Below are 24,200 nucleotides of genomic sequence, written 5' to 3' on the forward strand. Positions count from 1 at the left end.
TCGACGCTGGAAACGGACCTTGGAGTATGTGGCTGCACAGTCGGATGGCTACGATGAGGTAACTGATGGAGTCGAAGAGAGTGGAATCAAGGCGGGATGACCGCCATGGCCAAACGTAGACGACCAAAAACCTCCTCGTTTGACCAAAGGAGATAAAGGCCCACAATTGTGGTCAAAGTCAACAAGAAAAAAGAAAATAAGGATACAAGGAAACGCCGATGCCGGGGATCGAACCCGAGTTACCCGCGTGACGGACCAGAACACTCGCCACCATAGTACCAAGACATTGATACAATTAGTTGGATCAATAAAATAATTATATAAAAAGAAAAATTAATGTTCCAACAGGGAATCTTTGTGACTCACTCGGCATTTTCGGCAGGGATCATAAAGAAACGCCTTTCTTGCTCCAATAAATATCCCGAGAACCGTCGGCCGCATCGATGACCGTGGTGTAGCCCTAGTGGTCGACCGACCCCTCTTGTTCATGTCCTTGCGCTTCTCCCTCTCCTCCTTGCCCCCCTTTCGTCGGAACGCTGTCCTCTTCCTGATCCCCGCCTCGCGACCTCTCATGGCGCCGACCAAGGTGGTCGCGGAGTACGCCAAGTCCGGCCGGTCCTCGTGCAAGAGCTGCAGTAAGGCGATCGCGGCCGGCGCGCTGCGGCTCGGCTCCTCGGCCAATGACCCGCGTGGGTTCGATCTCGTCCGTTGGTTCCACGTTGATTGCTTCCCGGCCGAGTCCCTCGCCCTTGCCGCCGCCGACGAGATCGTCGGCTTTTCATCTTTGAAGGTCCCGCCACGTCTAAGATGCATTGCCTACCGCGACTTTCCACTGTTATCTTCTTCGGCTCCCCCCTTACATTTTGGGTTTTGTGGGTGATTCAGGACCACGAAAAGGACGCATTGAGGAAGCTGGAGCCTTCCGCATCATCAAACCAAATAACTGAAGAGGTAAGGATCATTGTTCAAGCTAAAGACGTGCTCAAGATTTAAATATTTATTGTACTCGAAATCACCACTCAACAAAGTGGACTGAGAGTGGAGAAAGTGGCGCTTGGCGCTAAAGAAAAAAACAACTCATGTCGGACTCTGGACAGAGAATAAGGGTTTTGAAGATGCTTAGTTGCTGATTCCTGATAAGCGCTAATCTATGTTCTTTCTTTTCCCTTATCTGTTTAGAGGCGTGCGTGCTTGCATGTGTCTCATCTGGTTGGGAGTTTTCCATGATTACTACTGTCTTAATCTGATAACGCTGAATTATCTTTCATTTTGAAGTTTGATAAATTAGAGAATGCTTTGGCATTTTGCTGTGTGTCTGAGAATCCTTATAGATCTCACGAGTCTTGTATGGTGCAAAAAACTTGTAGAATTTGCCAATTTTCATGAATACCACAATTTTTGGTATTCATCTTGGCTGGCAGTTCTGATTCAAGGATGTTGACAAAATTCTGATTATGTAAACTTCGTTCTTTGATTACCTCTTCACATTGCTGCCTTTCTCTATGGTTGTTCTAGTGTTCTACTTATGTTTTGTTCTGTATCTAGATTAGTTTGGCTGCATTACTGTATAATTGAGATAGATACTACCAAATGAAACAATTTAATTGTATGATGCTTGGTTTATTGAAGAAAGCTTGTTCATTATTTAATTTAGGTTGATTTATCATTACTCTCATAGGTCCATAAAAGATGTCGTGGTGCATATGTGAAGATGGAGGCAAAGAGTTCAAAGAAACCAAAGGTTAAGTTATTCTCCTATTCATCTGAAATAACTATTGTTGTTTTGACTTTAACTTGGCCTCGACTCTCCTTTTAAGATCTGCATTGCGGATGAAGCTGGGAGTGAAGATTTGGTGGAAGAGAGACCAGAGGGACAAAAGGTAGATCTGCTTTTCTACTGAGCTAGATTGTAGTGATAGATCATTTGACTAAATATGTTTGTGCCTAGTGGTACTATGCTCCATGGAAAAAGAGCCCAATTTTGGCTTGTATTTTCTTTGACAGTTTTTAGTATGTTTAACTCTCATGTTGTTCTTAATGTGTACTGGTAAAATTTTTCACCAAATTGGTTTTCCTATAAGTTTATTTGTCTCTTTGAACGTTCTTTCAGAGGGGGAACTTTACATTCTTGAAGTCTGTATGGTAATTTCTTGTAATTCTAATGTTAACCAACGAAGTTCCTGATCATGGTTATCTTTATATCTTATAAGTGTTTTCATGTATATGAAATTAAGCTACCAGAATCCTTTTGAAGATTATACTAGAGGGCATATTTTCAATTCAATAAAATGCATAAGTACCTTTAATTCCAGTTAAACTACATTCTTATACTGGAAACTATATTTTCTGGTAACACAGAAGTGCAATCAGAAGGAGAAGCGGCATATGTGGAGGAAAGAATGTGAGGGAAAACATGAGCATATACCTGAGACAACGAGGCATATTAAAGCATTACAAGACCACATGAAGACACATACATAGTTATAGGATTAGAATACAACTACAGCAAAGTAGCAATGTTGTAGTTAATTCCAAATAAAGTACTTTTAGATCAACATTGGAGATTTTTAGAATGAACCATAGAAAAGCAGAGTTATTGATCAAGTCATTAACTGGGTTCTTAGTTTGAGAACCTTTAAAAATGCAAGACCATTGTTCTCTTCTAATTCCTTATGAAATTATTACAACGAAAATTAAACAGGTGCTTGAAATCTGCAGCTGATAACAGGCATAACATCTTCTTTCCCTGTTAGTAGGTGATGAATGTGATGGGCTTTGAAGCCAGATGATTTTGCACTAGATATACTAGGCCAGGCATGCTGAATTGGACTTTTGATATGCACTTTTTCCTGCATCATAGATACCCGATTTCATGTCGTTTTGTTCTCATTCTTCACCGATGGAGAACATGGTACTCATGTGATATTGATTTTGATACAAAGTACTGCTTTTCAGGCTGGTTCTCATCTATCTGTAAATGCAAAACACAATTTCCTACAGATGGATTTTCATATTTCTGACACCAAAGATAGGTACAAGGTATTCTTTTTTTTTTACTTTTTTTTCTCACTCTCTGATATTTTTTTCTCTTTTACTGGAAGGCATGGATAATGATGATTGTATCTGTTTTTCATATCCATGCATTCATTATAAATAAAGTGTTTTTTGTTTATAATATGTATCACTTGCAGTCAGCAAACTGTAAGTTTCTGTTTTTCTTTTTATTCCAGGATGCCACACTACCACCAAAATGGATAGCCTTTAGGACAATAATTTTTAATGAGAAGGTATGTGTATATTGGATATGAATTACAAATCTGTTGCCTTGACAAAAAAAAAGGGTTCTTATGCACAATGCACATTGAAATTCGGTGATTTATATTTGACATTCATCATAAGGTTTTGGTTTTTAAAATACGATGCATGATATCCATCTCTATCGTTAATTTTTTTTTATGCAATGTGGCCTGAGGTTTGGACCAAATACTGTATGAGTTACGTTAAATTTTGTACTGCTAGGAAGATGGCTTCCATGATTCAGAAAGAATTGCTGCATTTGATTTTGATGGTTGTCTTGTGAATACATCTGTGAAAAGGTATGAAATATAAATAGTTAGCTTCTCTTTCATCAGAGAGTTTATTTTTGCAACAGCTAACTCCTAGTTCATTGAAGTGTTTATTAAATTGTCATAGTTTAATAAATTTTGTACATGATATACTATTTCGCTGAAATACTTTTGACTATCTGCATATGTTACTTGCGAAGTCTCATTTATGAAGGAAATAGGGAATTGGGAAACAAGGAACGAGAAAGAAATTTTACAAAAGGAAGATGCTTAATCAAAACTTATTGTGTTGCCTGAAATATACATATTAGAAAATTTTAGTGTTTTAAAAAGCGTTAGGCGCTAAAAGACGTCAAGGTCCCTAAATGCTCGAGGTGCGCGCTCACTTGGGCATCCGCTCGAGTGAAGCAAGGCATTCTAAAATATTAAAATATAAAAAATATATAATACAATTGTATTAAAATATATAATACAATCGAAGCAAGGCATTCCAAGGTCCCAAAATACTCAAGGCGTTAGGCGCTCACACCCGGCCGTGTGAAGCAAGACATTCTAAAATATTAAAATATAAAAATATATAATACAATTGATAAATATGATTAAAAGTGCTAAATAGGGACTACTATATGGTAACAGTAGTTATCACTTAATAATAATTTTAATATCAATTAAAGATTAACAATCTACCATTAACAATATTTAATCCACTATTAATAGTAGTTAGAGGGGGAGAAAAGAGTCGTCGACAGTGGAATGTGGGGAAGAAGAGGGTGGCGGTGATGGAGGAACTTTCAGACGATGCTAGCGATGATGGAGGAAGTTGCGAACGGTGGCAGTAGCGACGGGCAAAGCTTCAGACAGTGGCAGCGGCGGCGGAGGGAACTAGACACAAAAGCTAGACCTTCAAACTCATCTGTCGGTGGTAGAGGAAGCGTCAAACCTATGCATCAGCGGTGGAGGCAGCTGCATGTGCACGAAGGCAACGGTGGGAGCAAAGGTGAGTCAAGGTGGCGAAGTAGGGTTTATGGGTTCGGGTCACATGGGGGGGAGGTGGGGTTGGGGTTTTACTGTTTTGGTTAGTTGGTTCAATCAAACCAAGTAAGCTACTATTCAACTGAACCAAAGTTGATCATTTGATTCGGTTGCTTTGCTTCAACTAGGTGCTCCCCCGAGGTGCCTGGCACCTAGGTTCAGGCGAGCGCCCAGGCGATGCTTCACTGAAGTGTGTTGCCTGACTTTTGTGTGAGGCGCTCTAGCCTTGCCTCACCTCACCCAAGCGCCTTTTTAAATCATTGGAAAATTCATATTTCATAGCCTTATTTTCTCTTATCCAAAAAGTCATTGAAGTGTCTAATTTGGTTACCTACCTTTTTATGGTTCGTGAAATACTTCTGAATATCTATATATGTTACTCGTGAAATCTCAATTATGAAGTAAATAGGGAATTGGGAAACAAGGAACGGGAAAGAAACTTTACAAAAGGAAGATGCTTAATCAAAACTTGTGTTGCCTGAAATATGCTTATAAGAAAATTCATATTGCAAACCCTTCTTTTCTCTTATCCAAAAAGTCATTGAAGTGTCCAGTTGGGCTACGTACTTTTTTATGGTTCTTGAAGTCTAGGGCTAGTTGTTATGATGATGTTACATGTAACTCATCTGCTGACATATTTACATATGTAGTCTAGGATATGAACTAAAATGTTTATGATCTAAGGAGCCATGCTTGCTTAGTTTTGGGTTTGAAAAGATCTCAATGCTGGCATAACTTTTGGTCATTTGAGACCTTGTACATGTCACTGCTTTTCTTTTATTTTCTTCTTGTCTATCACGGTATTCATGATTGTGTATGTGTCTACAATTCTGCATGCATCTCTTCTGCACAGATCGCACTGGCCCCACCAATGCTTTATTTTTCAACCAACAGAACAGATGTCTAACTTAATAATCACTTCTGGTGCAGAATTGGTCCTGATGCTTGGTCTCTTATGTATCCATCAATTCCAGAGAAATTGCAAGAACTATATAAGGGTGGCTACAAGCTGGTCTGTCTATGTTTTTCCTCATATTGTCCATATGTATCTACTGTCGAGGGGTTGTTTTTGATACATTCAGTAACGAAAGATGTGTTTTTTCTTTGATTGTTATGGATTATAGCATCTATATGTTATATTTCATATTAGTGATGAAAACATGGTTATCCAGTTAACTCCATGCTTCATCAATAGGTTATTTTTACCAATGAATCCAATATTGAGCGTTGGAAGAACAAGCGACAACAAGCAGTGGATTCCAAAATAGGACGGCTTGAAAACTTCATCAAGTGTGTTAAAGTACCAATTCAGGTGCTTGACCTTGATTTGATTGTTCACTTTTTTGTGTAGTGTTGTTTGATCAATCTTGTTGCTTCTAGATGTTGAAAGCTCTGTGTTTCTCTATTATTTATCACATCCTTTTATTTAGTCCTGCACTGCTGCACATAAAGATTATCTGTGTCAAAGTCATTGTCTGTGAATTAGCTGTAAAATAGGGAATGTTTGCCAGTTACGCCTCCGGCATTTCCAAAACTTATAATGTTGTTTTTGATATACTTTTCATATATTCTTTCAGGTATTTATCGCTTGTGGGCTGGGGAAGAACAAGGATGGGACTGATGATCCTTTTCGGAAACCACAACCAGGAATGTGGAAACTAATGGAGGAACACTTCAATTCTAGCATTGCAGTCGACATGGATCAGTTATTTGTCTGAACTTGTTATGACCTTGAATTCTTCATTTCAGTAATGTGAAATTTTTACTTAGGATTACATTTAATACATTATATTCAAAACTAGGTTATACTCTTTAAAATCATGCTATTGCAATGTATGCTATAACCTTGTAGGTAAAATCATCATTTCTAATCTCACTTTTCACCCTCTTCATCCTGCACATTTCCACATAGGAAGGTCAGCTGTTAATAATAATCACAGAAAATTTGCTTTAAAGCTTCAAACACTTCTTTCAGCTATTTGGTCACAGTACCTTGCTTACTCTTTGTAATTAATGTTATTGGCTTATGCTGTAGATCCTTTTATGTTGGTGATGCAGCAGGAAGAACTAATGATCACAGTGATGCAGATATAAAATTTGCCAAGGTAATTTGATTGTTTCTCATTCCTCGGTCTAAAAGTTTTGCTTCCATAATTAATCTGGAACAAAATTACTGTTTTTTGTTTTTTAATTAGAACAAATTCAATGTTTTAGACAGCTTTTTCATAACATAGTTTTTTTTTTCTTTGATGATGGTAGATTCCTAATGGTAAATAATTCTTTATTGGCATAATTAAACAACTAAAATATTCATATATAGAGCTTATATAATATTTATGGCTTTTTGTACATTATCTCTGACATTGTCACTATGTTTCATGGTGAAGTTTTTACTAATTGTTAAATTTGCAATTTGATGTCGGAAGTTCCTTGCTACAAATTAAACACTCTTTTTTAGTGTAGAGAGTATGGGGTGAATATGAGATATGATCCTATGACCTTACCATCCAACGTCGAAAGCCTCATATCAACTAAACTAGTTGACATCTTCAAATAATAAATGCTTATTGATCTTTACAATAGGGTGGCACTTGATGCCACTGGAACTTGGTTCGCTAGAGATGTGTCAGATATAGCTGTAAACTCAAACTGTCATTTTAATATTGATGTCAAAATTCCAAACCCACAATTGATCTTTCTAGACATGTAACCTTGCTCAACCCGGGTAACATGGCTTATAAACAAGTTATGTTGATTATGGTCAATGATGATGCAATTGAGGTGCTAAGTTCTCTCCTCTTTTTTTTTAAACTAAAAGAATCCATTGTTTCCAGCAACTTGCGTCAAATGTGTGCATATACTGTCTTGTTCCTTGATCTCATATCCCTAAATGTTGTACATTATCAGATATGATATTTATTATCTTTTTCTATTTAGTCTTGGAAGCAAAGCCACTAAAATTTCATGTTTACTCTCTGTTAGAAACTACAAGAACCTAAGAAGAAAGCAACACCAATTCAAGTTATAGTGACCAATTGTATATCCTTTATTCTGGAAGTAGATGCTATATTTGTTGGGATTATTATTATTATTATTATTACTTTTTTTGGGGGGCGCGTGGGGTGGGGGAGGGGGAAGAAATGAGCTGTCTAACTTGTGTCACTTTTTTTCATCTTCCTTTACGAAAACAAGACCAATTCCAAGATATATATATATATATATATATATATATATATATATATATATATATATATATATATATATTTTTTTTTTTTTTTTTTTTTTTTTTTTTTTTTTTTTTTTTTTTTTTTTGCGGTGCATTATGTTAGGATGGATAGGTGCTTTCTAACATGTGTCACTTTTTCTCATCTTCCTTTTCCAAAACAGGACCAATTGCAAGATTTTTTTTTTTTTGTTGGACAAATGAAGGTTTATAGGAAGCTTTGAGTTGGACTTGGCTCCAACTATTTAAAACTCAAATGTAACACCTCAACTGGAAAGGAAAGAACAAAATGTGAGTGGAAGCACTGGCTGAATGATTACACAGTTGTGTGACTTGGAGTAGTATTTTTGACCTTTTGTGTATATTTCGTGTTCCTGAACAGGTATAGTCTGATTGAAGATGGCATAAAACATATTTTTACTCTTGCTTTTGGCATAATAAGTTGTATGATTTACTGATTGTGGGTTTTGCTTGTGGCACTGTAGGTGGTGGGATTGAAATTTTACGTTCCGGAAGAGTTCTTTGGAGCATAAGATGACCTTTCCATCTGCCGCCTCAACTTTTTGTGGGCATATATACTTTTTCTTGGTAGACTAGTGTGGACACCATGGGCGATGTACTTACTGTGTGGTAGTATGGTTAATCTTCTCGGTTGGCTCATTGGAGCCAATTTATCTGGTGGCTGCAGAACAAGCAGCGGATTCTCTCAAAAGATTGATCTCAGTCAGCGTCAACGTTCTGTTCCGCATGCAATGTATTCACAATCGTGTCTTTTTTATTTATTTATTTATTTTTTCTTTGACCGCCCTTCCCCTCCAAATGAATTGAAAACACAGCTTTAGCTGTTGCAGTGTACAAATTCGGTTGCTGCATGCGAATGGTTGACGGTGGCCGGGGATGGCCGCTTGTGCTGCTGCTGCCCGCTTATATGGTTGACGGTGGCTGGGGAAGGCAAAAGCGGCTGACCCCAAAGATTTCCGTTTTGGTAATCGAACTCTTCTCAACCATTCTCCAGGCTAGGCAGACATATGGTCCTTCAAGTTTACACCTATAATTTATGCAAGAAGATATGAAACGCCAACGCTAAGCAAGAGTGATGCTTAAAGGGTGTCGAAGTAGAACCTTAGTACAATTTCATGCAGTAAGCATCATGTATAGAAGAAAAATTGAATGTTCACTATGATCACAACAAAAAGGGTAGCAACACTACCGACGTTCAGCTATACATTTTCCCCTCGTCTCTCTGAACAAAGGAAGGATGTCCAGATCTTACATGGGTTCCACATAAATAGCAAATCCTCACACACAACACACAAACAAGTACCGCTAACACGTATCAATATATCAAGTCAAACCATGAGTTACTACTCCCTTGCCATTACATCCGCAGGTAGGCTGCAGTGTGGAGCGCCCGAATCTGAAGTAACTGCAGTTCCCTGATCTCCCGTGTTAATCCCAAAAGCCTGAACTACTTGCGATCATCCCAACCATACAAGTACAAACAAGTACCACAAACACGTATCAATATATCAAGTCAAACCATGAGTTACTACTCCCTTGCCATTACATCCGCAGGAAGGCTGCAGTGCGTGGGGCGCCCGAAACCGAATCTGAAGTAACTGCAGTTCCCTGATCTCCCGTGTTAATCCCAAAAGCCTGAACTACTTGCGATCATCCCAACCAAACCCCCTCCACGCACCCTGCCCTCTGGACCAGAAGACCCGGACTGCTGTAGCGCAGAATGCACTACTTTCTTCAACTCCAGCTTTGTAAAGGTCTCTTCTTCAGCAGCAACGTCATTCATCTTCTCAAGTTTAACAGGCACTGGATACTGTGTGGTAGGTGGTCCAAGCATTCCCCCACCATGAACACAGTGGTCCTGCACCAGGGCGCTGTGTGCAGCACAGAGACCAGTCTTGCCCCTAGCATACTTATCACAAAGCGTCTCGCCAACATCAAATTTTGAGCCCAGTTGACTCCATGTGCATCGTTTGCCTCCCCCATGCGCTTTACAAAAATCGGTGCTCCCCTGTGCGCTCTTCCCACATCCTTCGAACTTGCACCGTTTGCCCCCACCATGGCGGACACAGAAACTAGTCCGCCCTCTAGCACTTTTGGGGCACCCGGCGACAGCACACCTCTTTCCACCACCATGTGCCACACAGAACGAGGTTCCCCCATGCACACTCTTTGGGCACACACCTCCACCCTGAAACGAGCACCGCTTCCCCCCACCATGTCCCTTGCAGAAGGGAGTGCTTCCCTCGGCCCCTTTTGTACACCCCACAACTGTACACCTCTTCCCTCCACCATGCGCCTTACAGAACAATGTGCTACCTTGAGCACCCTTTGTACATCCATGGAAATGGCAACGCCTGCCACCACCATGAGATATGCACAAGCCCGAGGAACCTTCTGCGCTCTTCGTGCAATTCTTGATTTGGCACCTCTTGCCACCGCCATGCCTGATGCATAAACCCGACTTCCCTCTTGCTGCACGAGTGCAACTCAGGTGGCTGCAGCGCCGACCGCCACCATGGGCAATGCAGTAATCGGTGCGACCTTCAGCACTCTTCGTGCAGCCAAGGTGTTGGCATCGGCGACCGCCACCATGCGCTTTGCAATAGATTGTCCTGCCCTCAGCTCCCTTTTGGCACTCGGGTCGCTGGCACCTCCGTCCCCCACCATGAGCTATACATAAACTGGAAGCACCTCTTGCTCCTTTCGTACATCCATGGAACTGACAGTACTTTGTCCTGTTGTTGCGTTTATGGGAATCAGAAATCCCGGAAGAGCAGGCAACTGGGTTTTTCGACATTTGTGTCATGGTTGATGGGAAGTCTGGAAGAACTGCAATAGGATCAGCTTCAGTATGCATTCTCTTTTGGGGAGGAAAGTTACTGCTACCTGTTTCTGGGTTGGGCACACAAGGTTGAACAAGACACTTCCCAAATATCCAGCAAGATGATGCTGATCCTTCTTCCTCACTAATCTGCACCGGACTTGCAATCACAGAAGACTCAAAACTATAAAGATGTTGGCCTGCAATTGTGTTGACATCTATTAGAGCAGACTCAGAAGACCCTGTTGATAGACTTAGCTGCAAATTGAGCATATCAACAGTATGAGGAGCCTTCAGAGTACCAACTGATGACTTGTTATAACTGAGCTTGTAACCATTGCCAATATGCAGCTTGAAACTAAATTCTGGGTTTGCAGGGGATTCCTCGTCAGTTTCCTTCACTGAAGATGTGGTGGAAAGACCTGCTGAGCTCATCTTGCTGACCACTGAGGAACTTGGTGACTGACCCAAACCCAGTGCAAGTAATGGATTTTCTGAACCTTCAACTCCAGTATTGTCATTCCACTTCCTTTTTGTCCCTTTTATGTTGGAATTATGCAGACTGGGATGTGAATCCAGAGGTAATTTGATACCTCCTGATTGCATAGAACTCCAAAAGCCAAATTTACTTAAAGAGGGGAGATCAACAGCAAAATCCATCAGAATGCTCTTGTCAATTACTGCTATCTTGAGAGGACCTCTCTATCAATAAACTTGATGGGATAGAAACCAGTTAGCCTGTCTTCCAAGACTCAATTTAACAAAACAATACTAAATCAGAAATACTTGAGTGAAAGCTTGCAGCCTCCACTAACAAAACCAGATGTATCATGGCGGTCCATTCTGCAGAACTTGAAGCTAATGCGAGGTGCTCAGTAATAGCTCAAGTTACAGAACAACATATGATACTTATTAGCCAATATTGTCATCAAACAATAGTGAAGCAGCAACAACTCCTGCAGCAGGAACAAGCATGTAAAAGGAAAATTGGCACCTGAAAAAAGGGAAAACATTATTGATATTCCATTATTTTTATCAAGAATTTTGATATCAAAAGGCAGGATACATTCAGGATCATACCGAAGAGAGAACATTTCAACAAGTCTTGTCATACAGAAAAGAACAGATGCTAAGAAACCATGCAATCAAGCAGGTTCATATGGAATCCACCATAATGCACCTTAAACAATAAAACTACTGGATGCCGTGTCAATTAGCATACCATAAATTGCAAAAAGAGCTTCAGATGTGTTGTTTTTATAAGCTCCTCACTTATAAATGGATGACAAAATGTTGAAGCCTATATTACAATCATCTTTGACTCGAGCTATTGAATCATTCAAGGGACTTTAACCTGATGGCTTTCTTGTGAACATTTGTAAAAGCATATTTGATGAATGCCACCATGTTGGGACTCTATCCAAAGTTTGCTCATACTTAGAAGCAACTAATTGAAATATGCCAATAACAAGTAAATTAACAAATCAAAGTTTCTATTTTTAGAAAAAAGATAAGTGGTGAATGTGAGTTTTGATTTCAGGACCTTTTGGTAATTGACACTATTTACTAGTTAAGATAGCCAGTACCTTCTAATAAATAAAGGTCAGCAACAAACAGAAAATTGTAGCCTTAGAAAAACTATTTCACCAGGAATTAGTACAGGTTCATGTTTTTATGGTTCACACCAATATCAGATGACAATGCAAATAAGTACAGGAATCAGTACATTGGGTGACACTGGTGTCCACAAACCATTGGTCTCAGCACAGTACACACTACCAAAATCAGACGACAATGTAAATCCTATGAAAGGTATATTATATTTTAGGAAATTCTTCTGGACAAAGTTTTCTTTTTTCTTTTTTAAACAAAGAACACTCAAGATCTTGGTAGTAAAAGACTGAATTTTCACTCACAAAACTAGGACAATAGTCAAGCTTACGAGCATGCTTCATCAGAGTATTGGTAAAATCTGACAGATTAATGCAAAAGAGAAACAAGAATCCTAATGCTCAGAATGGTAAACATCAAATGAGTGATACGTCAAGGTTTCACTGTGCCGAGATATACAGCAACAGCATGCAAATTATATCTATAAAGATTGCTGGAGGAAAAACAAAAATCAAAGACTGAATTTTCAGATGTTGAGTGAAGTTTTGACTTTCATATCAATGAACACTAAAAGAAGCACAATGTAGCATGATTTGCCATTCAACAGAAACACCAGAAGAGAAGGGAAAGAAAATCACAGTCACATTTAGTGGAAAGCAAATAAATGCAAAAGTTGATTGTAGACAAATAATGTCTTGCAATTCTTCACATAGTAAAATGACATGAAAGGAAAGGAAAATTCTTAAGCAACTCAACTTAAAATAGTGCGAAGAGCGATTGTTGGTCTGAACAACTAAAGAACACATATCTCTACATCCAGAGAAAAGTTAAAATATAAGACATCTTATTCTGCACCATCAGAATATTACTACAGACCATGAATGATGTAGCCAGGTCAATAAGGGTAGAGCACCAACAAATGCTACAAGTGAATTACCAGATGCATGCAACAATAATAACTTAATTCATATGTCCATTTCAGAAATGTTACATCTGTTGAATCTCGGATTTTGATTATGAAGTCAATTGTAATTTGTTTGATCTAATCTATATGTTGAGAAAAGTGTGCAGGATTAACTACGATGACAGTAAGACATAAAGCAGGTGTTGTGCTGAAATCAAGATCGAGATCACATTGGGAGTTCGAGAGTTCGACGGAAGTCCGGATGTTCGACGGAAGTCCGGATGTTCGTCGGAAGTTCTGCGGGAACCAATCGAGAAGTCCAGGAGCTTGCCATAGAAGCTCGTCGGAACTCGCCAAGAAGATCGTCATAAAGTCCGAGAGCTTGCCGGGAGTCCGTCGGAGCATTGCCGAGAGTTCGTCGGATGTTCGCCGGAAGCTCGTCGGAAGAGCAATTGACGCACCAGAACATGAAGTGCAGTAATCATGTCTTAATTATCGTAGTTAGAGCGTAAATTAAGTTAGGTTTTGGAGGTAATCCCACTAACTTAATTAGGGGCTAATTGGGCCCTAAGTTGGGCTAGTTTGGGCCGGATTCAAGGCCCAACCAGGACCCTGAATTCTTGGCCGACGGTGACACCGCCCGGGAGACTCGGTCTCCCAGGAATTCTGGGCGGTGGTACCGCAGGCAGTTATTGCTGCCAGCGGTGGTACCGCCCCTGTCAGGCGGTGGTATCACCAGAGCTCGATCTTCGAGCTCTGTCAAGCGATGGTACCGCCCAGATTGAGCGGTAGTACAGCCCAGACTGAGCGATAGTATCGCCCAGTGTCAGGTGTTAGGCGGTAGTACCGTCTAATAATGGCGGTGGTACCGCCAGGACCCCGGAAATCCGGGATTAGACACTTTTTGGCTCCATTTTTGAAGCCATTGGGGCCTATAAAAACCCCACCCTTTCCTGCATGAAAGGGCACGAAACCTATTAGCATAATCTTGAAATCTTGAGCCTTAAAGTATTGTAAAAGTTAGACTTCTCCTCCTTCATCTCTTAGCCTTGTAACCATCCAAGAAAGAGGAGTGAGACTTGTAAGGGTTCATCTCCTAAACCCGGGAAAAGGAGAAAGTGCTATAAAGAGGTGTTCGATCTTCACCTATTAAAGGAAGGCCTTTAGTGGACGTCGGTGACCTCGTCGGAGGAGGAATCCGAAAGTGAGATGTAGGTCACCTTGACCGAACCACTCTAAAACTCGGTTTGCATTTACTTTGAGCAACTTTCTTTTATAGCAAACTGCCTCTCCTCCTTACTGTGCTTTAACTACGTTTACATATGCTTTCAAGTAAACACCTTCTAAGATCAGCTTTAATCGTACGAAGACTTTACGAAACCGACGCTTTTCATTTGTGCAATTTACATTACTGCAAATCACCTTAGTCTTCTCTTGCACTTTCACGAAAGCTTTCAAGTTCAAATTCTTTCCGAAACGGATTGAATCGAAACCATTCTCGTCGGAATCGGTTTTAATCGAAACAAGTTTTTTAAAATAACGAAAGTTTTCTGCTGCACTAATTCACCACCGCTCTTAGTGTCGCTCTTGATCATAACAATTGGTATCAGAGCCAGGTTCACTCTCATTTGGTTTTAAACCCAAGAGAGATGGCATTTGCCAACAACCTAGAGGGTCATTCAATTACACGTCCGCCCATGTTCAATGGGACGGATTACACATATTGGAAGACTAGAATGAGGATCTTCCTAATTTCAATGGATTTTGAGCTTTGGAACGTTGTCGAAAACGGTTTTCAAAAGTCTTCTCTTCCAATGAACGATTGGAATGAGTTGGAGAAGAAGACTTTTACTTTAAACGCAAAGGCTATGAATGCCTTATTTTATGCATTAGATAAAAATGAGTTTAATCGAGTATCGATTTGTGAAACGACTTTTGACATTTGGCACACACTCGAAGTGACTCATGAAGGCACTAGTAGAGTGAAGGAGTCAAAAATCAATCTTTTGGTGCATTCTTACGAGTTGTTTCGAATGAAACCGAGTGAGACCATTGGAGACATGTACACCCGATTTACGGATGTCGTCAATGGTCTAAAAGGACTTGGTAAAGGTTTCTCGGATTTTGAACTTGTTAATAAGATTATAAGATCCCTACCAAAAAATTGGGACCCTAAAGTAATAGTCATTCAAGAGGTCAAAGATTTAAATAACTTTCCTCTTGAAGAACTAATTGAGTTACTAATGACCTATGAAATGACATGTAAAGCTCATGAAGAGCTTGAGGACACCCTTCCAAAGAACAAGAAGGATATGACACTGAGAACACAAGAATACCACTTGAAAGAAAACTCAAGTGATGAGAACTTTGATGATGATTTGACACTCTTAACAAGAAAGTTCAAAAGATTCATAAAAAAAAATAAATTTAAAAATTATACTAAAAATAAATTTGAACCCAAGAAAGATCAAATAATATGCTATGAATGCAAAAAACCATGACACTACAAGAGCGAATGTCCCCGAGCCAAGAAGAGGACACCAAAGAAGAAGGCTCTCAAAGCAACATGGGATGACTCAAGTGAATCCGAAGAAGAGGAGCCAACCAACACCAAGAAAGTTGCTCACCATGCTCTAATAGCTATTGGAGATGAGGTAACAAGTTCAATTGATGCAAATTTATCATTTGATGAACTATTAAATACTTTTCATGATTTATTTGATGAATGCAAATCAATTAGTAAAAAATATAAATTGTTAAAAAAGGATCATGATTCTCTTGTTAGTGATTTCGATAAATTAAAAATTGAGCATAATGATAGTTTACTCTATGTACGAAATGCCATGAAGTAGAAACAATTATAAAGGATAACTTGCTACTCAAAGATACCTTAGAAAAATTTGAGGTTGGTAGCAAGTCCTTGAACATGATCCTTGCCAATAAGGGTCATGTTCATAAAAGAAATAGAATCGGATTTATGAGTAGCTCTCACCAAAATCCAACCACCTTTGTTAAAGGCCCTATCTTGCATATTTCACCCCAAAACAAATGCAACTTTTGTTGCAAACTTGGAGATGTAGTTTATCATTGTCCATTTAAGAAGTGTAGCCAACACAAATTAATTTGGGTTCCTAAAGGAACCATAAAGAATTCTATGCAAAATGATAAGTTAAGCCAATCGATTTTTGAGGCACCCAAGGTCAAATGGGTACCTAAAAATCATCCTTTTTTGTAGAAACGTTTACCATCACAAGCTAGGAGCAAGAGATGGTACCTTGATAGTCAAGGCATATATCTCAATTCTCTAAGCTCACTAGCATAAACGAAGGATATTTCACATTCGAAGACAACAACAAGGGTAAAATCATTGGCAAATGAACCATAGGTAACAAATCCAACTTCTTTATTGAAAATGTGTTGTTAGTTGATGGCTTAAAGCATAACCTCTTGAGCATTAGTCAATTGTGTGATAAAGGGTATATTGTTAAATTTGAATCTAATGCTTGCATTATTGAAAAACCACACAAAAACATATCTATGATTGCATTAAAACAAAATAACGTATACACTATTGACATTAATTATCTTTGCAATGAAATGTGTTTTTCAGTTTTGAATGATGATGCTTGGCTTTGGCTTTGGCATAGGAGATTAGATCATGCTAGCATGAAACTAATCTCTCAAATTTCATCTAAAATACTTGTAAGAGGAATTCCTCATATCAAGTTTGTCAAAAATAATGTATGTGATGCATGTCAACTAGGAAAACAAATAAAAGGTAGCTTCAAACCTAAGAACCAAATAAACACCTCTAGACCTTTGTAATTGATCCGCATGGACATGTTCGGACCAATTGCTACATCAAGCCTAAGTGGTAGCAAATACGCATTTGTCATAGTGGATGATTATACTAAATACATATGGACTTATTTTTTAGCACAAAAAAGTGAATGCTTTATATATTTCTTTAAGTTTTGTAAACTTGTTCAAAATGAAAAGGGTTCTATGATTTTGTCAATTCGAAGTGATCACGGTGGTGAATTTCAAAACCATGATTTCCAAGAATTTTATGAATCCAATGGATACAACTACACCTTCTCTATTCCAAGAAATCCTCAACAAAATGGAGTAGTAGAAAGAAAGAATAGAAACTTACAAGAAATAGCAAGAACCATGTTAAATGAACATAGCCTACCCAAATATTTTTGGGCCGAAGCTGTAAACACGGCATGCTATGTCATGAATAGAGTTCTAGTAAGACCGTTACTCACCAAAACTCTTTATGAGTTGTGGAACAACAAAAAACCCAATGTTTCATATTTTAAAGTTTTTAAGTGTAAGTGTTTTATCTTGAATGAAAAAGATTCTTTAGGAAAATTTGATGCTAAATCCGATGAAAGAATTTTTCTTGGCTATTCTTCTATTTCTAAAACATTTCGTATCTTTAATAAAAGAACTTTGATTATAGAAGAATCTATTCATGTTGTCTTTAATGAGGTTTCCGAAGTTAAGAAAAATGATTTTGATGATGATGTTAATTTTGATGCTTTGAATTTAAATAAAACTCTTTCTCCATCTAGCAACTTGGATTCATCTACTTCTGAAATATCCTTACCCAAGGATTGGAAGTATGTAGATGCTCATCCTAAAGAGCTAATCATAGAAGACACATCTAAAGGGGTTCAAACTCGTTCTTCTCTTAAAAATTTTTATGCCAACGCCGCTTTTCTCTCCCAAATTAAACCAAAATGCATGGACGAGGCTTTGAAAGATGGTTCATGGGTCATTGCAATGCAAGATGAGTTAAATCAATTTGAGAGAAATGAGGTGTGGAAGCTTGTTCCTATGCCAAATGACTATTTAGTTATTGGTACTAAATGGATCTTTAGAAACAAGCAAGATGAATTTGGTATCGTGGTTAGAAACAAGGCTAGATTAGTGGCCAAAGGTTTCAACCAAGAAGAATGGATCGATTATGAAGAGACCTTCGCTCCTGTGGCACGATTAGAAGCCATAAGGATGTTCCTTGCCTATGCTAGTAGTAATAATTTTAAGTTGTTTCAAATGGATGTTAAAAGTGCATTTCTTAATGACTTTATTTCCGAAGAAGTTTATGTTGAACCATGGTATGCAATTTCGAATGGTATCACCCAGTACGGGTGGTACATACCGGTCCAACGGTATACCGGTATGTAGACCGCCCGCTACCGGACGGACAGTGCTACAGTGCTATAGTAATAAACTGTAGCAATGCTATAGTATTACACTGTAGCAGTGCTACAGTAAGAGGAAACCGTTCGGTACGCCATGGTGTACCGCTCGGTACGCCGGTAACATACCGTACCGAGCCAACCTCGAAACATCGATACGGTACGGTATTGCATATCTTGTGGTGAACAACCTCCCGGATTTGAGAATAATAATCTCCCTAATCATGTATTTAAATTGATAAAGCTCTCTATGGATTGAAACAAGCCCCAAGGGCTTGGTATAAGAGACTTAGCTCATTTCTTATCGAAAATAATTTCTCTAAAGGCAAGGTCGATACTACATTGTTTATCAAAAAATTTAAAAATAATTTTCTTATTGTTCAAATTTATGTTGATGATATCATTTTTGGCACTATGAATGAATCTCTATGTGAGTCATTTGCTAAAAGTATGAGTCTTGAATTTGAAATGAGTTTGATGGGAGAATTAACTTTCTTTTTGGGCTTACAAATCAAACAACTAAGTAATGGTATATTTCTTAGTCAAACAAAATATGCTTTAGATTTACTAAAAAGGTTTAATATGGATAGCTCAAAGGCTATCAACACTCCTATGTGCACTTCCACTAAATTAGAAATTGATGAAAGTGGAGAAAGCTTTGATAAAAAAGCTTATAGGGGTATGATAGGAAGTTTACTTTACCTCACCGCAACTAGACCGGATATCATGTTTAGTGTAGGACTTTATGCTAGATTTCAATCTAATCCTAAGATATCTCATCTCAAAGCAGTTAAAAGAATACTTAGATATCTTAAAGGAACCACAAATCTAGGATTATGGTATCCAAAATCCGAGAACTTTGAGCTGATTGCTTATGCTGATGCGGATTTTGTTAGATGTAGATTAGATAGAAAAAGCACATCCGGAACATGTCAATTTTTAGGACATGCACTTGTTTCTTGGTCTTCCAAGAAACAAAACTCGATTGCATTATCTACAACCGAAGCTGAGTACATTACAGCTAGTGCATGTTGTGCACAAGTTGTGCGGATGAAAAACACTTTAAAGGATTACAAGATTCATCTTAAAAATATTCCCATAAAATGTGATAACACAAGTGCAATATATTTAACAAATTGATATTAGGCATCACTTTATACAAGATCATGTTACTAATCATGATGTAATCTTAGAGTTTATTGATACGAAACATCAATTAGCCGATATCTTTACAAAACCTTTAAGTGAAGAACAATATGATTTTATTAGAAGAGAGTTAGGAATGTTAATTTGTCCAAATGCATGAATTTGATGTATATCTTTTTCGGACTATCTTTATGAATTTCTTGAATAGAGCTTTCATAAGATTATGCCATATCAAGTTTACTTCATACCCTTGCTCCATCACTTTTGATACACTCAATCACTTCATGGATTTCATTGACAAATGCATCTCTCGGATTTATCCCTTGTGAATTTTTATTAAGAAAAGAATTTGATACGATGATCCTCTCATTATGAAGGCTTATTCACGGAATTTCTTTTATCCTTCATATGATGACTCTTTCACATAAATTCTTTCTTAATGAAGGAAGATTTTTTATGATTCTTTTTTATGAGATGAACACTTGCAAGAATGAGGATATAATTTCACATGAATATCTTAATCTTTGCAAAAATTGAAGCATGATTTAATGAAAATCTTTTATCGTTTTTAACTTCGTTCAAAGTTGGTTCTCAATGGATTTTCCTCCTTACCTTCCTTCTTCATGCAAAGTTTTGATGAAAAATAAAAAAGGGAGAAGTTGATGGAAGCCATCTCTTTAAATATTTATAACTTTTCATGTGAGAACTTTTGAATGATACCATGTCATAAATGCTTGAAATATAATTGGTATGAATTTTTACAAATTGAAATGTGGCATGAATTTTTACCACACTTACATTGTTGAATTGTTCTCTTTTTTGTTGATGACAAAGGGGGAGAAATAATACCAAAATGTGGTAAATTGATGAAAGTGGAGAAAGCTTTGATCAAAAAGCTTTGACAAATGTATGCAATATATTTCATCATATATACTTGAAATGTTTGCTTGATAAATTTTCTTCATTATGATAAGATATCTAAAATTTAACTTGCAATTTTACAAATTGATATCTTGCCATAGAATGATAAATTGTTATGTTTGTCATCCTTCATATTTGAAATATCAAATCTTGAAAATGGATGTCATGCCTTGACATCATTTTGAGAATGTTAGATCATGATATGAATCATGATATGAGTATTGATAAGTTTAAATGAACTTAACTTATCAATATGTCTCTAGAATTCAAAGGTCTTGAATTCAAGAATGTCTTTTCTCAAATATGGTATATAGAAAGGGGGAGTTAAGGTTAACTCCGTCATCAATTGATTGTCATCATCAAAAAGGGAGAGATTGTTGAATCTCGGATTTTGATGATAAAGTCAATTGTAATTTGTTTGATCTACTCTATATGTTGAGAAAAGTGCGCAGGATTAACTACGATGGCAGTAAGATATAAAGCAGGTGTTGTGCCGAAGTCAAGATCGAGATCACGTTGGGAGTTCGAGAGTTCGATAGAAGTCCGAACGTTCGTCGGAAGTTCTGCGGGAACTAACCGAGAAGTCCAGGAGCTTGCCATAGAAGCTCGTCAGAACTCGCCAAGAAGATCGTCGTAAAGTCCGGGAGCTTGTCGGGAGTCCGCCGGAGCATTACAGAGAGTTCGTCGGATGTTCGCCGGAAGCTCGCCGGAAGAGCAATTGACGCACCGGAACATGAAGTGCAGTAATCATGTCTTAATTATTATAGTTAGAGTGTAAATTAAGTTAGGTTTGGGAGGTAATCCCACTAACTTAATTAGGGGCCAGCTACTAAGTTGGGCTGGTTTGGGCCGGATTCAAGGCCCAACCAGGACCCTGAATTCATGGCCGACGGTGGCACTACCAGGGCCGACGGTGGCACCGCCTGGGAGACTCAGTCTCCCAGGAATTCTGGGCGGTGGTACCGCCCTTGTTAGGTGATGGTATCGCTAGAGCTCGGTCTCTGAGCTCTGTCAGGCGGTGGTACCACCCAGACTGAGCGATAGTACCGTCTAGTGTCAGGTGTTAGGCGGTAGTACCACCCAGTAATGGCGGTGGTACCGCCAGGACCCCGAAAATCCGAGATTAGACACTTTTTGGCTCTATTTTTTAAGCCGTTGGGGCCTATAAAAACCCCACCCTTTCCTGCATGAAAGGGCACGAAACCTATTGGCATAATCTTGAGTTCTTGAGCCTTTAAAGTATTGTAAAAGTTAGAGTTCTCTTTCATCTCTTAGCCTTGTAACCATCCAAGAAAGAAGAGTGAGACTTGTAAGGGTTCATCTCCTAAACCCGGGAAAAGGAGAAAGTGTTGTAAAGAGGTGTTCGGTCTTCACTTATTAAAGGAAGGCCTTTAGTGGACGCCAGAGACCTCGTCGGAGAAGGAATCCGAAAGTGGATCTAGGTCACGTTGACCGAACCACTCTAAAACTCGGTTTGCATTTACTTTGAGCAACTTTCTTTTATAGAAAACTGCCTCTCCTCCTTACTGTGCTTTAACTACGTTTACATACGCTTTCAAGTAAACACCTTCCGAGATTAGCTTTAATCATACGAAGACTTTACAAAACCGACGCTTTTCATTTGTGCAATTTACATTACTGCAAATTACCTTAGTCTTCTCTTGCACTTTCACGAAAGCTTTCAAGTTCAAATTCTTTCCGAAACGGATTGAATCGAAATTATTCTCGTCGGAATCGGTTTTAATCAAAATAAGTTCTTTGAAATAACGAAAGTTTTCCGCTGTACTAATTCACCCCCCCTCTTAGTGCCGCTCTTGATCCTAACAACATCCTTTCAAGAACATTGGAAAGTAGGCTAGGAAACCAAATTTACGCTTTCAACATCTTAGATGCAAAGCATTTGGGTTCCAAGTTAAAATATCAGTTGAACAATGAAAAATGAATTAAGAAAGAATACATTAGATTAAAAAAGAAAGACTGAAAGGCAAAACAAGAAACACCCCACTATTTATGAAGTATGGAAGAATTTGTCTTGTGAAATATTTAAAGGCAACAGATAACAGCAGTCATGGAAGTTCATAAGATACCAACTTGACACCTTCTCAATCTCTTCCAAGGGTTCAAAAAGTTGTATGGAATTTCCGGTGAGCATATTCGCCCATAGTAACTTCTACACTTTAGGAAGGAATAATAGAATTGTAGAGTAGGACACATCAAATATTCACAATGGACCCACTTAAGTTTCATGACAACAATTTAGAGTTTTGAAGCACACAAACAGAATAGAAGGTCAATATTGCACAAAAGTGGAAACACAAGCAAACCTTCTCTCAAGTAAGAAAATTTTGAATTTAGAAGAAGGACATCCCAGGTAATTTCTACTATTTTTGAGCCTAAAAAATTTCAACTAAATTGCATAGGTCAGTTTTAGTTCCAGAAACAACTATAAAAAAAGAACTGGAGTTCATAACTGCTCGATGAAAAATAACGATGTAATATCATCAACGACTTGAAAGGAAAAGAGGAAAACAAACAAGACATCTGACTGCTGAATCTTGTGCAAAAGCATGGCACAGAAATAACGATGCTTCTAAAAGATAGAAATCTAAAGCTTTTAGCTACTAGAGTCACCAAACAGATACCAAGCCAAAAAAGGTAAGGTACAACTACAGAACAACAGCACAAAACAATGAAAGCTTGCGACGCGGAAAAGAAAAGAAAAAGAAGAAAGAGGCAAAGAACAGCCCGGCCAACCATATATGACCCCAAAATCCTTTAACAAAAAGGATAAATCCTTAACCTTTGAGGTATTTCATTAGTCATCAAGTAAGAGACTTGAGCATGTAACCAGAGCAAGATCAGTTCAGTACCCAAGCGTAGATCTGATGGGGGAAGCTACCCAGGCGTTGAAAGTGCTCCGAGCCCCGGAATCTGTTCCGGTTTATTTCTGTAGCAATTAAAGTAGATTGAGTTTGTTTGTCGCACGATTAAATTCAAAAACGAAACAGTTCGCTTATCAGATAAATCATGCCAATAAATACACAACCTATGGATCAAAAGAGGCGTTCTCGAGATTTATATGTATTCACGATACAACATGTTTTCCTTCCTTTCGTGGAAAGTCACACATGAACTTAAGCGCAGTACAGAATCAACAGACAAAATCGCAAAACAATCGATAGATATCGGAGGCTAAAAATACAAACAAATACCATCAATACTTAAAAGGGCAACCCGTTATGTCAATTAAAGAAAGGGGAAGACGACTTATGAAGCAAAAGAATTCCAACCTCGAGGCAATCCGGAGGTTATAAGCTTTCTCGAGAGCAAGGAAGAGCGGGGCTGAAGAAATAGACGAATCAACAATAGCTACTACAAAACATCACGAGCCAAGCAAGGATTCATGTCAAATCTTCGAAGAAGAACAAAAGAAAATTGAATACGAACGAACACAAAAGTCAAATCTGTCCTCGACAACAAAGGAAAACAGATCCCAATCTTGACAAGCGGCACACAGCCGGGTGGACGGAGTAGAGCAAGACGTACCTGAGGGCAAGGATGTCTTCGATTCCTCATGAGGCAGAGACACGGAGGAGACGCGGACGAGGGGTTAGGGTTTCGGGATTCTATTGCTCGCGTTCTATGGGGTTGCGGTGGGAGTAAGAAAAGCGCGGACGGAAGAGAGCGACGAAACCGACGACGCTTTCCGAGCGATGTCGCGAGCAGGAATAGAAAACGGAAACAG

General features: G+C 38.6%; 2 protein-coding genes across 10 annotated transcripts; one reads left to right on the plus strand and one right to left on the minus strand.

Moving 5' to 3' along the window:
* Positions 1-387: 387 nt before the first annotated feature.
* On the plus strand, positions 388-8,623 carry LOC103988832 (polynucleotide 3'-phosphatase ZDP). Of its 5 annotated transcripts, none has more exons than XR_010496988.1 (13): positions 391-790; positions 886-951; positions 1,679-1,741; positions 1,818-1,880; positions 2,956-3,039; positions 3,231-3,287; positions 3,520-3,596; positions 5,529-5,610; positions 5,794-5,910; positions 6,176-6,303; positions 6,634-6,703; positions 7,986-8,203; positions 8,307-8,623. XR_010496988.1 is itself a non-coding variant. In XM_009407479.3 (12 exons), exons 1-12 carry the CDS (start codon positions 488-490, stop codon positions 8,352-8,354), a joined length of 1,158 nt encoding a protein of 385 aa, XP_009405754.1. In that variant the 5' UTR covers positions 393-487; the 3' UTR covers positions 8,355-8,623. The 5 variants fall into 5 exon arrangements, 2 of the variants coding, with proteins under 2 accessions (XP_009405755.1, XP_009405754.1); XR_010496990.1 differs by lacking the exon at positions 7,986-8,203 and adding an exon at positions 6,451-6,514 and having other exon boundaries at positions 392-790; XR_010496989.1 differs by lacking the exon at positions 2,956-3,039 and having other exon boundaries at positions 388-790.
* A 351-nt stretch (positions 8,624-8,974) lies between these two features.
* On the minus strand, positions 8,975-24,186 carry LOC135639583 (uncharacterized). 5 transcript variants are annotated; one of them, XM_065153407.1, is made up of 4 exons: positions 24,002-24,186; positions 23,746-23,827; positions 23,326-23,402; positions 8,975-11,619 (listed from the first exon to the last, which is right to left on the minus strand). In XM_065153407.1, exon 4 carries the CDS (start codon positions 11,321-11,323, stop codon positions 9,464-9,466), a length of 1,860 nt encoding a protein of 619 aa, XP_065009479.1. In that variant the 5' UTR covers positions 11,324-11,619; positions 23,326-23,402; positions 23,746-23,827; positions 24,002-24,186; the 3' UTR covers positions 8,975-9,463. The 5 variants fall into 5 exon arrangements, with proteins under 5 accessions (XP_065009479.1, XP_065009476.1, XP_065009478.1 ...); XM_065153404.1 differs by having other exon boundaries at positions 8,975-11,657; XM_065153406.1 differs by lacking the exon at positions 23,746-23,827.
* Between the last annotated feature and the right edge of the window lie 14 nt (positions 24,187-24,200).

This window comes from Musa acuminata, chromosome BXJ3-6 (genome assembly GCF_036884655.1).
Source record: "Musa acuminata AAA Group cultivar baxijiao chromosome BXJ3-6, Cavendish_Baxijiao_AAA, whole genome shotgun sequence".
NCBI classification, from domain to species: domain Eukaryota; kingdom Viridiplantae; phylum Streptophyta; class Magnoliopsida; order Zingiberales; family Musaceae; genus Musa; species Musa acuminata.